The sequence below is a fragment of the Pteropus alecto genome, unplaced genomic scaffold (assembly GCF_000325575.1).
Source record: "Pteropus alecto unplaced genomic scaffold, ASM32557v1 scaffold110, whole genome shotgun sequence".
NCBI classification, from domain to species: domain Eukaryota; kingdom Metazoa; phylum Chordata; class Mammalia; order Chiroptera; family Pteropodidae; genus Pteropus; species Pteropus alecto.
In genome coordinates, this window is record NW_006431920.1 from 7,529,134 (window position 1) to 7,549,390 (window position 20,257).

At 41.7% G+C, this 20,257-nt stretch overlaps 1 protein-coding gene across 1 annotated transcript in view; it reads right to left on the reverse strand.

The window, feature by feature from the left end:
• Nucleotides 1-20,257, reverse strand: part of SGPP2 (sphingosine-1-phosphate phosphatase 2) — an 89,423-nt gene that overhangs the window by 37,684 nt on the left and 31,482 nt on the right. The window contains exon 2 of the mRNA XM_006906672.2: nucleotides 16,079-16,237. Within this exon, the coding sequence (XP_006906734.1) occupies nucleotides 16,079-16,237 (159 nt within the window). The remainder of the gene's footprint in view (nucleotides 1-16,078; nucleotides 16,238-20,257) is intronic.

Genomic DNA, 20,257 nt, shown 5'->3' on the forward strand with positions numbered 1-20,257 from the left:
AGAATCAGTGCTTTCGTACTTGGATGGAATCTCAACCAAATTTGTGTCCTGAACTTCCCATGAGGGCCACTGGGAAACATCTTAGGTGGGGAGCGTTTCAGGTGGGAAATAATTCCGTTTTAAAAGATCTCTGGCCTGCTACTTTAGTACTCTGCAGATTTTTCTCATGTATCTTTAGCGTCCCGAACTGTGATTACTTCTTTACATGTCTGTCCCCTATAGGGAGACAACTCTTAAATCATCTTTGTAGGAAAAGCCTTTATTTTACTCAGTAATTATTCATTGAGTGGCTACTACGTGCCAGGTTCAAGGAATAATAAAGATCTACCTAGAAGGGAATGCAGATAATACAAGGTTTAGGATGGCTTTTCTAGAGATGATGCCCATCCTGAGACTAATAGCAGGCAGGAACCGGTGACAGCAGGCAAGGCAGGGCCACGCTAGGAAGGACGCATGCGGTAGAAAATGGATATGTCTAAAATGCAGGGACCGGGGTGGGGATTGGGGGGAGGGGTCAGCAGGAGTTCTGTGATTCTACAGAAGAGGACGGGTAGGAAGAAGGGCTAAAGGTAGAGATTTCGGCAGAAGACTGATTATGAAAGGTAATTTTAAGGTGCTTGGACATTAATATGTTTTAAAGAGTGATTTTTGGTTATATTTGCATCTGAGAAAGGTCACTCTGCATGTTGTGGGAAGGCTGAATCTGAAGGGCCTAAGAATAGCTAGAAAGAGGCGAAGGAGAAGGTTAAGGTGACAGTGCGAAGTTAAGTTGATGCAGGCTTGACCTGGGGCAATACTTCCAGTAATGCTGGAAATATAAAAAATTACCAGTGCCCAGTATAGAATAAAAATCTCTGCTAAATGAATAAATGCACAAACTGTGGCTCACTGGAGAACTAGACTCTGTTCACTGCTTTAGAAAATATATCAATCTGAGAAGTAAAGACCTAATGGACAGGGACTATTTTTGTCGTTTTTTTGGTTGTGTTTATTCTGTAGTTTTTCTGCTTCGCGTCTCCCTGCTTTAAGGAAGATCATTTAGGTGTTTTGTTTTAAAAGTCCTGCTTTTTGAATTTACCAAGCTTATGAAAAAAATAAGAGTAAACGAGCCACTTATGTGTAAATAATCTAGGATTTACAGCTTGTAGCCGGTACTTTAGGAGATAATTAAGAATCTAATATAAAATACTATGTAACTTCTTCAACATAATGTTAGATCTAGTTTATAACTTTTAAGGTATACTACAGGGGTGAAAAAAATATTGTATGATTCATTACTACAGATCTGATAATACAACTGGTTAAATTAATGTCCCGGAATTAATCTGTACATAAAGTAGTACATAATGCATTCAATGGAGTTAACAACCTAGGTGTCCGGATAGAATTAAAATGGATTTTGATATATTATTTTAAAATGCTATCGCACTTCTTAACACCCGTATTCTTTGTGAATTATTTATTCATTAGAATAATAAAACAAGGTAATAGACTAGCCAGACACAGCTGAGAAGGAAGTACTACACAGCAAATCCTCAATGGATCTCATTAATTCTGGGAAAGCCAGCTCTAAAATATATAAAGTGAGAGAAAACAAGAAGTAATGTATAACTTAGTGGTGGAAGATGATTTTGTAGTTACATTTGAACATAGTTAAATAGCTCTTTATAGCTCTGTGCTTCAGAGCTATAAAAATGAAGTCAGGAAGCTACTTTGTGTCCGAGCAGCTGTCCTTCCCAAGTGGATACTAATATTAGCCTACACAAAATGACTCCTTCTCCCTGTTTTCTTTGTTATCTATATGTTGCTTTGGTTAGAAGAATTCAAACGTCTTCCTGAAAGGTATTCTGCAGTACAAAAGAGTAAACAAAAAGCAAATTTTGCCACAAAATGATATTGGAAAGAGGACTATGCAGAGGTACTCCAGCACTGAATTCTCTGTGCTTCTTTGTCAAATAAAAAAACAAATCTGGACTTAAAATAAGGATGGGCTTATTTTGAAAAGATTATTGCAAGAGGGAGAAGGGACGATTGCAATAGGGAGACCCTTCTGTGAGATCTGTAAATGTTCAAAGATTGGGCAGAGGAGGCTTTTTCTTTATAGGGAGGAATGAATAAGGAAAGCTGAAGAAAAGCTGCTTTCCGAAAAGAAGCTTTCTGAGTAGCTGACATCAGAACTTTCAGCATTGAGAGAAATGGTGCACACTTTCCTTTAAAATTTAAAAAAAAAAAAAAGGTCATCTTTACCAAATGTTTAAAGGTCTTTAACTCCTGCTCAAATGTACCTAATATATCTTAAAGTGACTACTTATACAATTGCTCTTCTTTGTGAGAATAAAGGAGACCTCAGCCAAGATTGGAGCCGGGCAGGCCTGGCGGGGTGGGCTGGCTCTCACACCCCACCACTCATCCTGGACTGCCCCAGACAGGAAGACACCTGCCTCGCATCTCCAACAGGAAGATGTTTTCCACTCCGCCACCCCAGCATGAGGAAGAAAGGGTTTTCCTCCCCAGCAATGGCCCAGCTAATGATGAGCGACGGTCACAACCCAGCCGAGGAAGAGCCATTTCACTTCGAACTCCGTTTCCCCCAGTGACCGCTCCTTTATCACAGCTCCGCCCACCTTGCCCTTGTCGCTATAAAGGAAAGATCCTCCTTGTTCTCCATACTTGCCCGGGGCTTTGCCATAGTTTGCATGTCCTGAATTACAATTCTCTGTTCTTCCTGACTCAACTCATTTTCACTGATAAAATAACTATTTTTAAGGTCGGCATTTTTGAACTTTCGTTAGGGGTGCATTTTCCCATCTGTGAATATTTTCTCTACATCTTCCACCTACGATCTAGTCTGCTCGGCTCTTTCCAAACACTCTGCACTTGCCCCACAGAGAGTCTTTTAGGCCTGATGCAGTACCACGGAGAAGAGAGCTAGATTGAGAACGAGATCTGGGTGTTATTAGTATCTCATTCGAGTTTCGGTTATGTAAATGTAGGTATGAATATCTTACAAAATTGATGTTGGATTGAGATAAGAATGTATTTGAAGCACTATGCCATCTGTGGAGTTGTATGCATCTTTTTTTTTAAACATTTTTAGAAACAATGACTCACGAAACATATTTTTTTTCTACTTACATGCTCCTGGCATCATATTTTAAATACGGAAATGCTACAGAGCCTATTTCTATAGAGTCTGCTTATGCCTAGCTGTTTTCAGAGTAGAGGTGACGAGCTGACATGAGACCAATTACACTCCAGGACAAGCTTGTCATCTTAAAAGACAAGAACATTTTAATCTTCTTCTACTTTTTTTTTTTTTAAGACTGTGCTACTGTGTGTCTAGACATAGTTTAGGAACAAGTTGCTGGTAGTAATAACTAATGAATTATGGAGACCCAAGCTTGACCCAAGCTTGACGTATCTGCAAGAACACAAGATTCAGAAGATGTTTTAGGAGATGCCTTTGAAGGATTACTATGCTTTTTTTCTTGTTTGTATCAACATCTACTGTTTCAACGCACATAATCTCAGAATTTTAGGTTACAAAAGTTAAATGTCTAGGGGACCTCAAAAGAATATTTAACATCACCTGTATTTTTATTCGGGTGCTAATTCACCAAGAGTTTTCTAGGAGAATTTCCATCATAAACCGCTGTTCCATTTACCAGGCATATTTCCTGAACCAGAGGCCATCCTGTGCATAACTTTAAATTTTAATCTTAACCATCCTGTTAGGCAACTACAATGCTTTAAATAAGACAGGCACCTGGTTTTCTGAAACTCAGGCTCTTGGCAGAGTTTTAATGCTTTAATCCTTTCAGTGTCAAAGACACACCCTTTTGATTGCCCCCTAAGGCAAATAGTCAAATGTTCTTTGTAGATTAGTAGCCTTAAAAAAAAAAAAAAAGGCATAAAACTCAATCTCATATGTTCTAAAAGCTTTCTTCAGTACAAATTTAGGTTTAAATTTCTTTATCCAGCCCCCAACAGGCAAAAGCCTCAAAATACTTTAGCTTGTCTGGAATGCTTAACCAAGTGAATGAGCCGCCATTTTCTTAAAAATGAATTCTAATTAAATAGCCATGTTGTAGTCTTTGTTGGCTAGAGAAAAATGAAGACTTTTAGACCATTCCCCTGTGTCCATTCTTTCTAGCTAAATATTTTTCCCAATTATGTAGACAAGCACTGAAAACTACTCAACCTTTATTTCACATAGCCCGGGTTTAAGAAGCCTTCATGGGGATGGGGTCTGGTTGGCTGGGATGGGCTCACATTCCACTAGCAGCCTGGATACAGGTGTGCAATCGATTGTGGAGTGAATACTAAATCCAGAGTTTAATTTTCTCCTTTGACTGAGCCTTCTCTGGCCTAACTAAAAAAATCAGCTTTCTTATTTCACTCAGTTAGCCTTCGTTTACCAGTGTTAGTTTAAAAGGAAGCAAGTTTACTGCTGGCCATACTTGCTAATTTCCAAGTTAGAGTTTTTGGAAAAACTTTCATAATGCCATTTCCCAACCCCTAGAGTCAAATAGCTATGTATTTGAAAAACATTTTCAAATTGAACAAGACATTTTTTTCTCTTCTGATTTCAGTGCCTGTGAATGCCAGAAGAAATTTAATTTCAAAAGGAACAAAAACATAACATCTTTTTCTAGTTAAAGCGGAGCATATGTAATGCAAACAATGAATTTATAAGTACACACGCACACACACACACACGTGTACATGAGAGCTCAGAGGAAGATTTGTGGGCATCATGTTCGCCATTGCTATGTGCCTGTGTGATGGCGCACTACTGAAAAGGTCACAGAAATGTGAAAGGGTTAAAGGATAATTAAAACCGGAAACTGGACAAAGGAAGTCTCTACCTTAGGCCTAGTTTCTGGAACCCCTAACCGCATTCTGTTAATCATGAAACTTGTACAAATGAGCTCATACGCTAACTGCCAATTTTAGCCTGTGTAACCCTGCTTGCTTGCGTGGCATGAAAAATAATCAATTGTATATAAGCTGAAAATTACTGTTTGGCCATCGCCCATGGGAACACCGGCTATTGCCCATGGGAACATAGGCAATCACCCATAGGAACATAACATTCTAACAACAAGCTTTCTGCTTCTGTACTTCCTGCTTGCACACCTGACCAGTGGGTTGACAGGTAGTGAATAGGAGAAAGATGGACCTTTGTGTTTAAGACAGAATGAGGAATGGGATTTGAGGCTTAAAAACCTTGTATCTTGGCAATTCGGGGCTGCTCCTTTGCAAGGACAGCTGCCAGCTAATAAACTGCCTCTATAATCAAAGCACTCAGGTTGAGTCTGGTTATTCCAGTCACAACACCTGGACTAGGAGAACCCTGAAAGCTCATCGAGTTCCTCTGGCCCCTGGCTTGCATTTTCAAGGCCAAGTGACTCCTAGTGATTCAGATCCGGGGTGGGTCCAACTATCTCTCAAAGGGCCCCTTTCCTGAGAATCACTAACTGTTGCTCCTCAAGACCCCAAGAAAGCTGATAGGAGCCAACCAGGTCACGGTGTGTGTGTTGGGGGGAGGGGGAGTGAGGTCACCCCAGAGAAGTTTTATAGGGCCAGATGCATTGCTACAGCCAGAACATATGATTGAAAAGGCTGAATATCCTAAAAGATGCATCAATGGCTTTATAATCATAAAACTCAAAATAAGAAGGGCCCTGTAGTCATTTTGTTTAACTCCGCATTTTGCAGATTTCAAACTGAGGTGCAGAGATAAATGCCATTTGGCTAGTTATTAGTAAACTTCGGACCACAACTGATTGCACACCTGTACAGCCCATAAGCTAGGAGCCATCCAGCCTGGCCACACCCCTCACGAAGGCTTCTCACTCTATCTTGTTACTGAAACACATGTTATATTAAATAAACAGGTGGAACAATTTTCACTTGGATTAGAATCCAAATCTCCTAAATCTCTTAAGGTAAACAAACCATCCTTTGCTTCAATGCTTCCTTGTAGGCGAGAAGATTCATGAGTCATCCCAATCCCATCCCCCAAACCATTCATCACAAAGTAGCATATAAAAGGTAAACTGCAATCGAACATTGCATAGATAGCTGGATGGTAGATAAACAGATGGGAATAGTGAATTACCCTCGAATCAATAACGTAGGTTTAGGGAACTTCTTATTTTTTCAATTATATACTAATGTGGTTCACTGCTTGTAAAATGAAAAATAAAATAAATATGAGACATTCATACACAAAAAAGCCAAGGTATATTTAACAGAATGATGGGAAAAGGCTAGTGCAGAATGCAGTGGTTCACAGCCAGGATTCTAAGATGAGTTATGGGTCCAAAACCTGACTCTGCTCCCTACTGGCTTCGTCAGCGTGGCTGGCCTCCTTGCATTGTTTCCTCGCCTTACAAATGAAATAATAATAGTGCTGTATTCCACTTGGTCATGTTTATGAAGTCCATAGCCCTGAGTCTAGGACATAGTCAGGCCTCAGCAAGTGCTGGCTGTGGCTGCACTGAGAACTCTCATTGTGCTGAAAGCTGGCACAGGGGTTATGCTCATCTGAAGAACAGTCCTACTGCCCTGGCACAGACACAGGGGACTTACATTTACGAATTTTAGAATCTTATTTATTCATAAGCAGTTATACTGTGGGTCCCTGAAAATTGTAATATTCAAGACCCTTCAACTCCATCTCACAGGCAACGTAATAACAACACTGAGCTGGACTCAGCCCAGCAAAGACAACACACCAGGGCCATGGCTGGGCCTCAGACACCTGCAGATGGCCAGCACGGCTCGGGGAGGCTAGAAGCCCGGAGGGAGAGGGCTGGTCCTCTGGTAGTCAGAGTCGGGCCAGGAAGTCTCATTTTCCCGGTTCAACCCTAAGATGGCTGAGGCCTAACTTCCCCAAAGCAAATGTAGTGCCTGCGGCCATCGTGCAGACCCCAAGGCCACTGTGCATGCCCAGGGGAGGCCACTGGACCAAAAGGGTCTGGCGTCTGGTGGCGGCTGGGCCTGGAAGGGAAGGAATGGTCACAGCTGGTATCTGGGGGCAGGGCCTCTCACTAAAGAGGGTGTCCCATGTCATCTGCATTGGGGAGAAGAAGTTACAAAAGGCTCTTCTGGGGAAGCCTCAGCACTGAACTGGCAAAAAAAAAAAAAAAGAAAAAAAAAAAAAGAGAGATGCAAGAAGAGAGATGACAGCCGTTAGATTAATAAGACTAGGTTGGTCTAGTAGCTCTCAAGCTTCCAGAAAATTCCAGAGGCCAGAATAAAGTGTGGTCTCTCTAGCTGTAAACTGGTGGAGCACTTAACAGATAAAAGACTTTCTTTCCTTCCCTTTCCCAGAACAGGGGATATTTCCCAATCCCCAAAAGCTACTGGAGAGCTGCTGAGGAATGTAAGGCTCCCCATCCCTCACGCAGGAGGGCTGGACGGGCACGTGAGCGGGACAGATGAAGACACCCAGTGGCGAGAAACCTGGGAAGGACAAGGCACATTGACAAGAAAAATGCCAGGCCTTCCCCAGGAGGTTCTGTCTCCTCAGGCAATAACAGGCCCCCTAGGGCCAAATCTCCACCTCCTAATGGGACAATGGGCCACTCGGATCCTCACTCCTTCTCTTCCACTTGGCTGCTTTGCAAAATAGGATTAGGAAGTAGGGCCGTGAGCCTCGGCATGACAAGGCCACAGGATTAGCAGGCAGCTCTCTTCAGGCCTCCAGTCCTGAGACAAAGGCACTGAAGTCCTTCTCCACCCTCCTAGGTCCCTGGGATGTCCTGGCCTTCTGGGGAAGTGTAAAAAGTCTGGGACATGAAGTCTGACAACTGGGGGTGGGGGGTTCTCAACAGGGACCACAGTACAGAGAAGTGGAAGGAGAAATCTGTGACATGTGGCTGCCGGACATATAAGACACTGGCAAATAAGGCTATGATGATATATAGAGCCTTTTCAACCAAAGAGGCCAAGCGCATTTCTGAATAATTGGATGGGGGGTTGGGGGGGGTGGACTTTAGCCATTTGAAGCAAGATGGCGCAGTGGAAAGGAACAGATGGCACTGGGAGGTAGAGCCAGGTGTGAACACTACCTATGCTACTTACTGGATCTTTCCCCTTGGGTGAGTCACTCCAGCGCTTTGGGGTTGTTTTCTCATCTGTGAAATGGGCTTCTTGTATGTAAAGCACCTGGCTTGTAGAGGCGGCTCAGGACGCAGCCGCTAGGAGAATGGTATCCATTCAAGAATGAAGCCTCAGTCGCAAGTGGAATTGATTGGTTAAAAAAAAGAGAGTTGTTAAGCTTTTGAGAATATCTGAAAAATGAAACTGGCCTATGATTAGCTCGTTCTCTTTTCTTTTGTTTTATAGATGAATGGGAGAGAATCTGGGACAAAGTCCAGTCCAGGAGGGTGTGTGGTAAGGATCCTCAGGGACCTGACTGGCCCTAGTCCCACCCACCAGCCTGACTCCAGCTGAATTCTTACGCTCTGACCTGCCAGGATGGGCCTTGGTTTCGGGTCTGGATATGACCTTGCAAATGCTATTTAAGCTTCTTGAAAAGACATTAAAAGCTACAATACAACCTAAGGGAGAGGAGGACTAACTGCACATCCAAACTCTGCATGAAATATTTACTTTTTTTGCATCACTTTAGCAGATGCAATCTAATTTCATCCTTAAAGACATCTTGCCTCCAGGCCCTGGTGTTCAAAACAATGCGATATCTAGGTAAACTTAAAAATAATCACACATTCAGGAGGTAAATTCGGAGATGCTTGGGGGTGTGGGGAGGAGGAGGGTGCTGCTCCCTCTCTGTGAGGATTATGATTCTGCTCAATTAAAACCAAACCAACACCAAACCTAAAACCATCATGGCGGTCCTAGGGGGTTGGGAGCAGCAACAGTAGAGAGAGAGAGAGAGAGAGAGAGAGAGAGAGAGAGAGAGAGAGAGTGTGTGTGTGTGTGTGTGTGTGTTTTGCAGGAAAGTTTTAAAAAAATGTGGGTACATTGTCCAGTCATCATCATAAAATACAGTAGAAAACCATTTTTGGGGTAATGATGGTGATAATTAAAGAGATACAAATCTATCTATTTCACCATAGGAGTCCAGTTTAAAGGCTTTTTAAAAAAAAAAAACAAAAACAAAACCTACACTAAATCCAAAAGATTTCTTTATTGTGCTTCAAAACCAAACCAATACAGTTTGCATAACAAACCCCCTAGAGACATTTACTTAATATTTAACTAAGGCTAAATTACAAGATTCTACTTCAGAGGGACGGGGCAGAATCTCTGACGCCTAATTCTGTTCCGTTCAATGCAAGTCAGCGAGGGTTACAATCTGGCCATTGTTGAAAACTTTTCAAGACTCATTAATCTCAAGCAAGAACCAACTTAACAAGCAGGGCAATCTTTTGAAGTGAGCGGTGGTAGTGTTTTAAACAGAGGATTAGGAGATAATCACATTTAAAGTCATCTTTTGGCACTAAAATTGACCCCAGTCTAGGGGCTGTGAATTACGAGGATGATGGGGAAGGCTGCTTCCTCTTGTCCCTTACCAGGCTGTCCTGTGACATAGCCAGGTGGCAGCCTGCCCACGTCCAGAGACACCACTGCATTTTGACATATTATTACAAAGTTCGCCTCTTAACAAACTTATGGGGATGTTTTATAAAATAATACCCTAGACTTTGTTGCAATTAGACACTTATCTAGACGGTAGGCACAATTTAAATGTAAATTTTAGGGGTCTGTGTTGTGTTATAGGCATCAGCTAGCTACCTTTCAATAATCAGAACGGGAGTGATGTGACATCCGTCATTTGCAGCCTGAGCTTTCCAAAAGCAGTTAATTTGACTTGGAAGGGTACGAACAGAAGGACCTGCCAAAAGAAATCTTCTGCTCTTATGGCTTCCTTATCGTCAGGATTTTGACTGTGCAAAAAAAGTGGAATTTATACTCACCAAGCAATTAAGCATTTTCTTTTAAAGCAATCCTCTGATCTGTTTTTTTCATTCAAAACAGCAAACAAACTAACAATTATTTAACAATGGATTGAATATGCATTTCAAATACACTGTCTAATATTGAGGGGATTCACAAGACAAAAGAAGTCAAGTCACATTAGCATTCGGTCTGCAAAAAAGGATGACATGCCTTCTACTTTATTTATATATATTTTTCGTTATCTTGCCCAAATTTTGCTTTTTTTTTTTCTCTTACTCCCTGCTATGGATGGACCTCTCTCAAGTGTCACATAACGACCATATACAAAGGCTCATGACCATGTTACAAGCCTCGAGGATCCTCTAGCTGGGTCTTTTCATTTTAAAGCTAGGGACAATGAAGGCCAGAATCATGAAGTGTCCTGAGCAAGGTTCACGGCTAGCACTCTAGTCCAAATCTCTTGATGTTCTGACCTGGCCTATGCCTCTGTGTCCCAGTGAATTGTCTCTCCCCACCCACAACACAGCTGTTTGGACCAAGTACAGCCTGTGTATACACTGGCCCGAGATGGATGCAGTCATGTTACTCAAAGAGCTGGGTCAGATTGTCTTAAAAATATGAACTAAAAGATAGCTGGAAAGTTACCAGCTGGCAACAGGAGGTAATGAAGCAGATATGTGGAGTGACAGCCTCATTGCAGCAGATACCCGAACTGTTCACTGGCTCCTGTGAGGTTCTGGTTCCTACAGGGTTTTTCATAAACTTACACCAGATCCTCCCTTCCCAAGCTGGTTTGGCTGGTCTCGTTTTCTGGGAACCAAAAAAACACTACTATAAACATCAGCCTTGTGTTCCTTTCATGGTGTTACAGGAAACAAACTTCTGACCAAAACTCAAAGCTGCCGTTGGAGATGGAAGCAGAACCCGCCTCCACGCCCCCAGCTTCCTGCCCATGTACACTTCTTGCTTCTAGTTGGGAAGATCATCAAAAGGCATAAGTTATTAGAAGAGAGATTAACCCAACCTCTCAGAAGCGACCCAGGGCTTCAGCTCAATCAGAAGAACTGTTGGAACAGTTTGGATACGATAACTATTACTTTACAATAACCATACATAGGTTAGGATGCTGGTGAATATATCTTTTGATGTTAGGTAATTTTTTTTGTTTTTACGAGTGGGAAAAAAGGCAAGGAAAAACTCAAAGACAAATTTTAACCTTATTGGAGTTCAGGTGGCATGAACCAGGGTTTCCAAAGGCTGGTCTCCACTCAGTAAGCTATTGTATCATCAAGGAACCAGGCCAGAAAGATGAAATGCCTGAAGACATGTGTCCCAAATTCAAATACCTTAAAAGAACCAAGGAGGTCACAAAGAGTAAGACAACAGGGAATGGCGAGGTCTGTGCCTCACTAAAGTGATCACATAGCACATAAGCATTAAAATTCAATTTCAAAGAACTTTCTTAGGTCACTATTGATGATACTAAAAAGCCATATACCATTTCTCAAAGTCCTGAACTTCTAAAAATCTTATCTATAAAGACACACTTCCTCTGAGACATAGAAAATCAATCGTTCAGTATCATTGTACATTCACAATTGGTGGAAATCAACTTAAAAATTAAAAATACTCAAAAGGCAAACAGTTCACAAAAGAGTTAATACACATGGCTAATAAAGATCTGAAAATGTTTTCATCCACACTAAAAATATAGGAAATGAAAATGAACTGAGATGCCATTTTTCATCATTTAAATTAGCAATGATTTAAAAAAACCGACCAAACGCAAAGCTCATAAGGAAGCATAAAAATGAGTACTCTCACACAGGGGAGGGGGGCTGAAACCAAGCAATATTTCTAGGAAAATCATGTATGTGTCACTGGTCGTAATGCTTTTCTTAATCCTATGTGAAAGGACAAGGTTTCCTCTCTTACAAATATGCCTCCTATTTCCCAGTGGATAATGTAATTTCATTTTGGTTTGATCGAAGTTCAGAGAAAAATTTGTGGCCTCAACTTTGAATCAGTAAGCCACACTGAATTTTAGACTAGACCTTAATATCCTATTCTACTTATATTCCTCCTAATTTTGATTTCATCTACTTTTCCCATTGTTTTGTACCTCCCATCTTGAATGCCATGAAATATCTGTAAAAAGAGGCAGAATATAAATAACTAAAATGTCATGAAAACAGAGAAAATGTGCTTGTCAAGGATCAATTGCAGTACCAATATTTGAATTGCTATTCAAAAAAAATGGAGAACGTTATTTAGCAAAAAGTGAGAATTTCGCCTCATGTTACAAAGCTGAACACCATGAAGTTTTAATGAAATTGCCTCCAACCATTTTAAGACACGGCAATACTATTTTAAAGCCTTTGTTTTACTTTTTGGTGGGGCTGTCACTATGCCAAAATGGAACCCAAGAGATCAGACAGTCACTCAGTTGGACAGTGGCTCATTCTGAAGAACTATCTACAACATCTTTTTATGAGCATCTAATTAGATAACCCTTTCACTGCCTTTTCTGTCCCAATGTCAAACGTTCTGTTGAATCCAATGACAGGTTAAAAACCTTGATAAGTGACAGAAGAGGGAAGTAATGACTTGATTGATGTCTTTTAGAGCTAATTTAACAAAAGTTTATCTAAATTTTCTGGGATAAAATACCTGTGACTTGTCAAGACATCTTTTGTGTGATAGAATATAGAGTTATAACACGACATACAGGCATACCTGAAATGCAATCATAACAAATATGCAATAGAAGAGAATGTTGGCAAATTGTTTCAATGCTTGAAGACTTAGCTTTAACGTCTCTTAAAAATTCAGCAGTGAATTCACGTCACTTAGCTATGTTCTTCTAAGAAACAACAATGGTGGCCCTCTCTAGCACAGAAGGCCTTCAGGGGACGGGATCAAATCCACTTTGCCATTTTATCCAATGGGATCCTGGGCAAATCATTTAATCTTTCTACATGTCAGTTTCCTGATCTATAAAGTGGGCTGGCAGTAACCACTTGTCGAAATTGCTGGCAGGATTAAATGAGGTAAAATATATAAAGCACTATTACAGTGCATGGCATATTTACCGAGGGCTCGATATCTGATATGGCCTATTATTATTTAAGTATTACTATCCCATTTGTAAAATGATGACAATGATATTAACTCACTGTTATATAGATCAAATAAGATGAGAAAAACAGATAACATGGATGCCAATAAAAGATGTACAATGGAGGGGAGGAACAATTATGATTGTGACGAGAAAGCAGTTAATAGAACCATAAATTCTGATAAACTACTTCAGATAGTATGAGTCACCCCTAATACAACAATTGATTTTTAAAATCAATAAAACCTGTTGGGGCTTCATCCAGTGACAATTGTCGAATTAATATAAAATTTGACAAGAATGGCACTGCTGAATGCGAGTGCCTTCCAAAGAATTTTAGGAGAGATAAGATGTTTAAAGTTACAGGACTTCGAGCTCTACCTCTTCTGTAATTCACATTTTTTAATCCTCACCCCTTGAGGAGGCAGCTAACTCAGGAGGGAGGCTGCCTCAGCAGGACGCCGAGGGGAGCTTCGCCATACTCCACCACTCCCTGCCCTTCCAAGCCCAACACCTCCAGGAATTCCTCTTCTCTTTGTCCACTTTCAACACGGGAGCCAAACCAAGCATCTCTCAGATTATCTCTGTAGGGCAGAGCACCTTCCTTCCTTAAAGGCTTCTCTCCCTTTCGACTTTTCTCTCTCTATCAACACCTCCTCTCGACCTCTCCCTCTCCCCACCTCAACCTCTCTCAACTTCTGTCTCGCTATCTCACTCTCAATATTTATCTCCTCTCCCCCTCCAGCCCTATGGCCTCCATTCCTCTACAGGGACCTGCCAGGAGAGCACGCACTGCCTTACAGAGACGGCTGACCACACAGGACATGTAACTCTCACGGTGGGAGCCTTGTGGACTCATTTGTGAAATCAAGTCACAAATCACCAAAGCTCAGGTCAAACGGCATACTCAAAGGCCGTGCTTTCCTTTTTCTGGGGCCACGATTTTATTTGCTTACTCTCTGACAAAGATGGATAATTCGACCTCAAACAGGAAATCCTTCGAGCACTTTGAAATGACGACTCCAAAGCAGAAAACAATAACCAATAATGACGACCAGAGCGTCAGTCCTCCCACCATTGCCTCCCATCAGGTCTCAAGGTCTTACTGGCCCCTCAGGAAGAGTTTCCCACCCTCAGCGGGAGGAACGATTGGCCTTGAGCTGAGCATACAAATTATAAGGTTATTAAAGGTATTTAAAATCATTTATCCCACTCAATCACCGTAAAACTTGGATTTTTTTTTTTTTTTTTTTGAATCTCAGAAAATAAATGACAGAAAGAAACTCAAGTACCGTGGGTATTTTCGAATCTTAAGGACAGAATGAATGTCCCCCACTCCCTCTCTGTCCTCCCCCCACCCCAGCTGCTCCAGTGGCCGTCATCGCTCTGCAGGTAGAGAATCTGGGTTTCCACAGGCTGAGGGACAATAGCACTAACACTGCCCCTGTGCAAGATGCACATCCTTTGCAGATTTTGGGGTCATTCTTTGACACAGAAGCTAGATTTCAAAAGAGGACTGGACAGGAGATACGGATGGGGAAAGACAAAAGTGGCTTGTAGTTTTAGAGAGAAAAGGAAAAATATAGGAAGAATTCAGGGCCAAATAATCTTAACCATGAGCCATAGGCACCTTAGCAATTTAGGCCAGAGGCTTCGACCCAAGCCTCATCTATCTGGATTTCGAGTGCTCTGTGTTCACTTGGCATATAATGTTTTTAAAATGTAAGCCTACATTTAAAACGTGGGAGATTTCCCATGAAACACAGATCTGGCAACTCTGGCCCATTTTTCCTCAGGGCAGGCACAGGTGGAGCAGGGGAGGGACAGCTGCTCCCCAGGGTCGATGTGCTCACACTGTGATTCTCACTTCCGCCCCAACCCTCGCCACCTCTTCCCACCCAGGACTTCACTGTTTTACTTCTCTCCCCTGCCTTTGAGGACATTTGAGTTTATGGCTCCCCATCGAGGCCACTTTAACTTGTTCTACCCATGAGGTGAATAAAGCCCAGAGTGGGGCAGTCACTTGCTTAAAATCACACAGCTTCTCAGAGCAGAGCCACACCAGAACCCCAATTCCTTTACACACGACCAAGCAATTCTGACCTTTTTTCTGGTGCTCGCGGTCTTGTCCCTGAAGTTTCCTCTTCCAGATACACAATCTTTGACCTTATACTTGGTTGATCTTTGAGGCTCCTTAACCTTCATAATCTAGTAACTATGGATTATCGTGCTCTCCAGTAGTGACTTGTAGAGTCCTCCCAGGTGCCAGGCCCTGAGCTCTGTGCACCCTCTCAACGTCTTCACGACTCTGAGAGATATGAGTTACGAACACCACTTTACAGCTGAGGAGGGTAAGGCTGAGGTCAAGGGCACCCAGACAAATTCAGTGGCTGAGCTGCCCTTGAACCCAGGCCTATCTGGCCCATACACTGGCAGCAAGGCTCGCTGCCTTGCAAATATCCACCCTCCCCTACAAGTAAAAAAAAAAAATCAGAACTTATTCGGTCCTGAAAAAAGTTAAACAATAGGGTCCCAAGTAAAATACCAGAAAAGGGCTCCCCCTGTCTACCTGGAATTTTCATTGGGTTTTGCCAATGAAAATGCCAGCTGCCCTCACTGCACTAGAAGTGCCCTCAAGGGAAGTGCCCTGCCTTCTTATATGTTGTCTCTCCAATGTGTATAGAGTAGTCTCTTAATACCAACTGGGACTATTAGTCAACAGCTTCTAGTTTTAGTTTTTCAAGCCATTTTACTAAAATTGGCCTCGTGGGAGGATGCTCTTTATGGTCTTTCCTGGGTTCTCAGAACCAAAGTACATGAAATCCATAGGTATAGGTATGTTTGGCTTTGCAAACAAAACGAATTGTGTTCAAAGCTTTTTAATTTTGTCTGTTATTTTTCCAAAGTAAACCAGGTGAAAATTAAACTCCAATTAAAAAAAAAGAGCACGTGTTCAAAGTACTTGAATACCAAAGCAGGTAGCTGTTGAAGTATTAGTGATTCATAAGTAATAGTAAGACTTACAACCCATATGATGGTCAGTCTTCTGGATAAAAAAGGATCGATATGCCAGTGAGTGAATGGAAGAAATGTGATGTAGAACACTTCTTGACCCAAAGCAGCCGAAAATCTGAATAGGTAATAGTAGAAATAATTCTTCACGATGTAGTTCTGTTCATAAGCCTAAAAGAAAAAAGTTAGAAGACTGTGAGTTCATTGAACAGGCCACGACAGGGCAAATTTTAAAATCTCTAACACTCACAGGTCTCAGGTGCCAAGGTGCTGCCTCCCCACCTCCACCCCATTACGTAATCACGGTATCATTACGATCCATTGTACACAGTTGTCGACCACCTAGCAACCCCCATTTGTCCACGCAGTCACAGATGATGTTAGTTCTTCATAACATTAAATAAGTAACATCCAAGGAATAAGTATCAAGGAAGACACAAAGGAGCCCAAACCCTTTTCCTGTGTAGACAGAAGGCTAGAAACCAGAAGGTGAACTCTGTTAGGACATGATATATGGGTCTACGACTGTGGTAGGCAGATAATGCCCCCGAGGGTTCTACTTTCTAATCCTTAGAAGCTGTGACGATGTTACCCCCTTATAGAGCAAAAGGGGCTTCGCACATGTAATTAATAATTTTGAGATAGAGATATTATCTTGGATTATCTTGGTGGACGCTATATAATCACAAGGATCCTTAAAAATGGCAGAGGGAGGCAGAAAGGTCAAGAGTCAGAGAGCGATCTGAAGATGCTGTGCTCTGGCTTTGAAGATGGAGGAAGGGGCCACAAGCCACAGGATGCAAGCAGCCTCTGCAAGCTGGAAAATGTAAGGAAACAGATTCTTCCCTTGAGCCTCCAAAAGGAATGTGGGCCAGTTGATGCCTTGATTTTAGCCAAATGAGAACCATTTGAACGACTGACTCCTACAGCCGTAAGAGAATAAATCTGGGTTGTTTTAAGCCACTGTCATTGGTAATTAATTACAGCAGTAATAGATAATACAAAGACTTTAGAAAAATCACTTGTCGATGAATGTTTTATCTTTTAAATGGAACAAATAAGTTTAACCCACTCCAGTGATTGCAAGAAACACAGTAGATACATACGGGACATGCTAAAGTGCCCTCCCATTTTCTATCATCCTTTCCCTGTCTCTTATCCTAGAAGTATGCAGGAAGATAAAAGCCTAAGAGGCTTAAAACAAGAATAAGCAATCTAATAAAAAATATGATAAACATCCTCAAATTATGGTATATTAGTGATGAGTTAAAAAAATAAAACGTGCTCTTTCTGGTCATCATAGACTTTAAAAACAATAAAAGTAACATGCCAAGGCTGAAAATGGGGTGGAAAAGAGGCAGCCCTAACTCGGGCAACTTGTGTCAAGACTCTTGTAGGTATGGGCTTTGTTTTGTTTGTTCTACTCAAAGTCTGAGGTCCTTGAACCCTGGAGGAATTCAGAGAATGAATTATATGTATGTATTCTTCATATATTCCTTCTGTGCCTATGATGAGTGTCAAGAATATTCAGATGAAGCAGGCATGACACCTGGTTTCAGGGGACCCATGTGGAAGGGGTGGGAGAGGAAAGGGGGGAGGGGCCAAAGAGTATAATTTGGGGGAATGAATTTTTAAAGGACCAATAATTAGTTCAAAGCTTTGCAAACATCCAAGAGTATTTTTGTACTTAAGGAATAAAAACAGATGACCTTGGAAATTGCAAGAATATAATTGCACTTGACATCGTTGGCTGCCTACCAAGTATGCATTCCTCTCTTTCTCTAAGAGATTCCTGATTTTATTCCAGCTTCTCTACCTCCCCTACGGAGCCCCATGACTCAGGGGTAAGCTGACACTGCCGTCGGCTCCAGAGGTATATCTGAATTCATCTAAACCGGTCACAGAAAGTTCAAGAATTCAGCCTCAAGCCAAGCAATGCATGATACTGCCCTGGAGAAAGTTACTAGGCTGGAGTAAGCACATGTTGCAAGCAACAAGGTCATCTCTCTTTGAGATGAAGTTGACTTCTAAGTGAATTCAAACGAGAGAGAATGGCAATAGAACTACCCTAAACAGGAAGAACAGTAATGCACAAAACAAATTAAATAAGAAGTGTACAATTTCAGCTCTCTGCCAAGATAATATTATGGCTGGATTTCCAAAACAAGAACAAGGGACTGTGACAAAGAAGTGACACACTCCCCTTTCATCTAAGGTGAGCATTAATCTGCGAGTTGTTTTATCAACGTACATCCAACATGCTTGACCTTGAGGCAAAACCTGTGAAGAGCCCCTTTAGCATAAAGATTAGTTATTTTAACCTGCCAAGCTATAAGGTACACCTGGTAATGTTTCACATTGAAGCTTTACAAGAACTTTTGCCAAACTGACAAGGGTCAAACCCCTCCCTCATGTCATTCCAAGTTATTGACAGACTCAGCTACAAGACAACCATTTTTCTACGCTGGAGATTTACCTGAAACCAAGTTCAATATCTGAATCCCAGTAAATAATTGAAAAGACTGTCAAGGAAATTGCTTTAGCATTACACATTACTAATTATTATCTTTAGACAGGCTTTTTATAATATCTTAGAGATTCTCTTTTGCAGGGGGAGAGAGGTAAATATTTTCTCTATTTCCAGGAACAGAAGCAGCAAAGGTAAAATTTTAAATAACAGCATACATATAGGATACCCAAAGGATTTTTTAGCGAACATCTCTGTATATGTGATTAAATGGCTTGAGAGCCAATAGTTACCTTCGAATTATTGTGGGTCATATGTACCTAAACAGTTAAGTACTTGCCTTTTTCAGAACAAGAATCTAAGTTTCCCTTGTTGGAAGTGTCAGTGTGTATGACTTCAATACTTCCTTGGAAATAACAAGAAGGTCAGTTCCAGTGTATGTGTTGGTCCCACTGGGAACGGTCAGAGGGAGAGGAAACAGGGTTAGCAATAGAAATGGTAGAGGAAGCCTAGAGGCTCTCTAGCTAACATCCGAAAAGAAATAGAAACGGTAGGTAAAGCGAGTGGCAGAGAGAAGGGGAAGAGCCGACAGAAAGGAAACTAAGCCTTAGACGTCTACAGTACATTTCCGTAGAACTGGCCACACGAGAGGACCTGATTGCCCGGGCTTTGGGGCAGTGTCTCTGGGGCACAGACTTACGAGGCAGAAATTACCTGGTCTCTTCAGACAAAAGACCAGGAAGGCATTGAACATTTAGGTGGATGGACAGGTACTTTTAGAAATAAACTACTTCTTAGTATGCCTATCATCTGTGGCCAAGTCAAGAAGTTTCTAGTAAAAACAATGGGTGAGATGGAAATTACCCACATGTCCACTATAACTGCGAAATGTCACTGAGAGTTTCACTCGTGTATTTATTTGTTGGCTTGTTTTCCTGAAAGTTAAGAAATGACAGTGTTGTCACAAATGAAAAATAATGCCCTCAGCCACCCAGTGCCATCTTCCCCTTTCGGTCATAAGTTCCTCAGATGCTCCTTTTCCAAGTGGGGTTTTTAGTAACTTAATCTGTGGGTGGGAGAAAAAGCTGCTTTATTTTGCCATTACCAGAATATTTCGTGTTCTCTGAAAGGCTGACTTCGATGCAGAAGTAAATCAGGAAAGAGAAGGGGCCATACAGACTGCAGGGAAGAGAAAGAACTCTGAGAATATGTGACTTCTTCACTCGGCTCTGCCCCTGACCACCTGAAAAGCATTTCGTTTTCCAAACACACACCGAGGAGTCCCAGGTGCAAAGGGATATGGTCAGGTCAGCGGGGCCGCTGGATGTACTGCGGGCTGACCCAGACGGCAGAGGTGTGAACGCCCAGAAGACTTGGCAGCTGGCCCAGCTTTTGAGCTTTCAAAGGAGGAACACGAGAAATAGCTTTTAGCCAACACAATGTGTGACCTTGGAGAAGTCAATTCACCTTTTTGAACTTCAGCAGCCTCAGCTGCAAAGAATGGATGGAGTAGGACTGGTTCAGTTGTTTAATATGCAAAGAATATTTTAAGTATGGAAAGTCCAGTTAAAGAAAATGTTAAATAAAATTTTACATAATGTTACCCTATTATATAACATGATATAAGGTTGAAAGTCTGTACTAATTGGTTGAAAATGAGGAGGAGCCCATGGAACCCCTATTTCAGGCCAAGCCACCTCCAACTCCCAGCCCTTCTCTGAAAC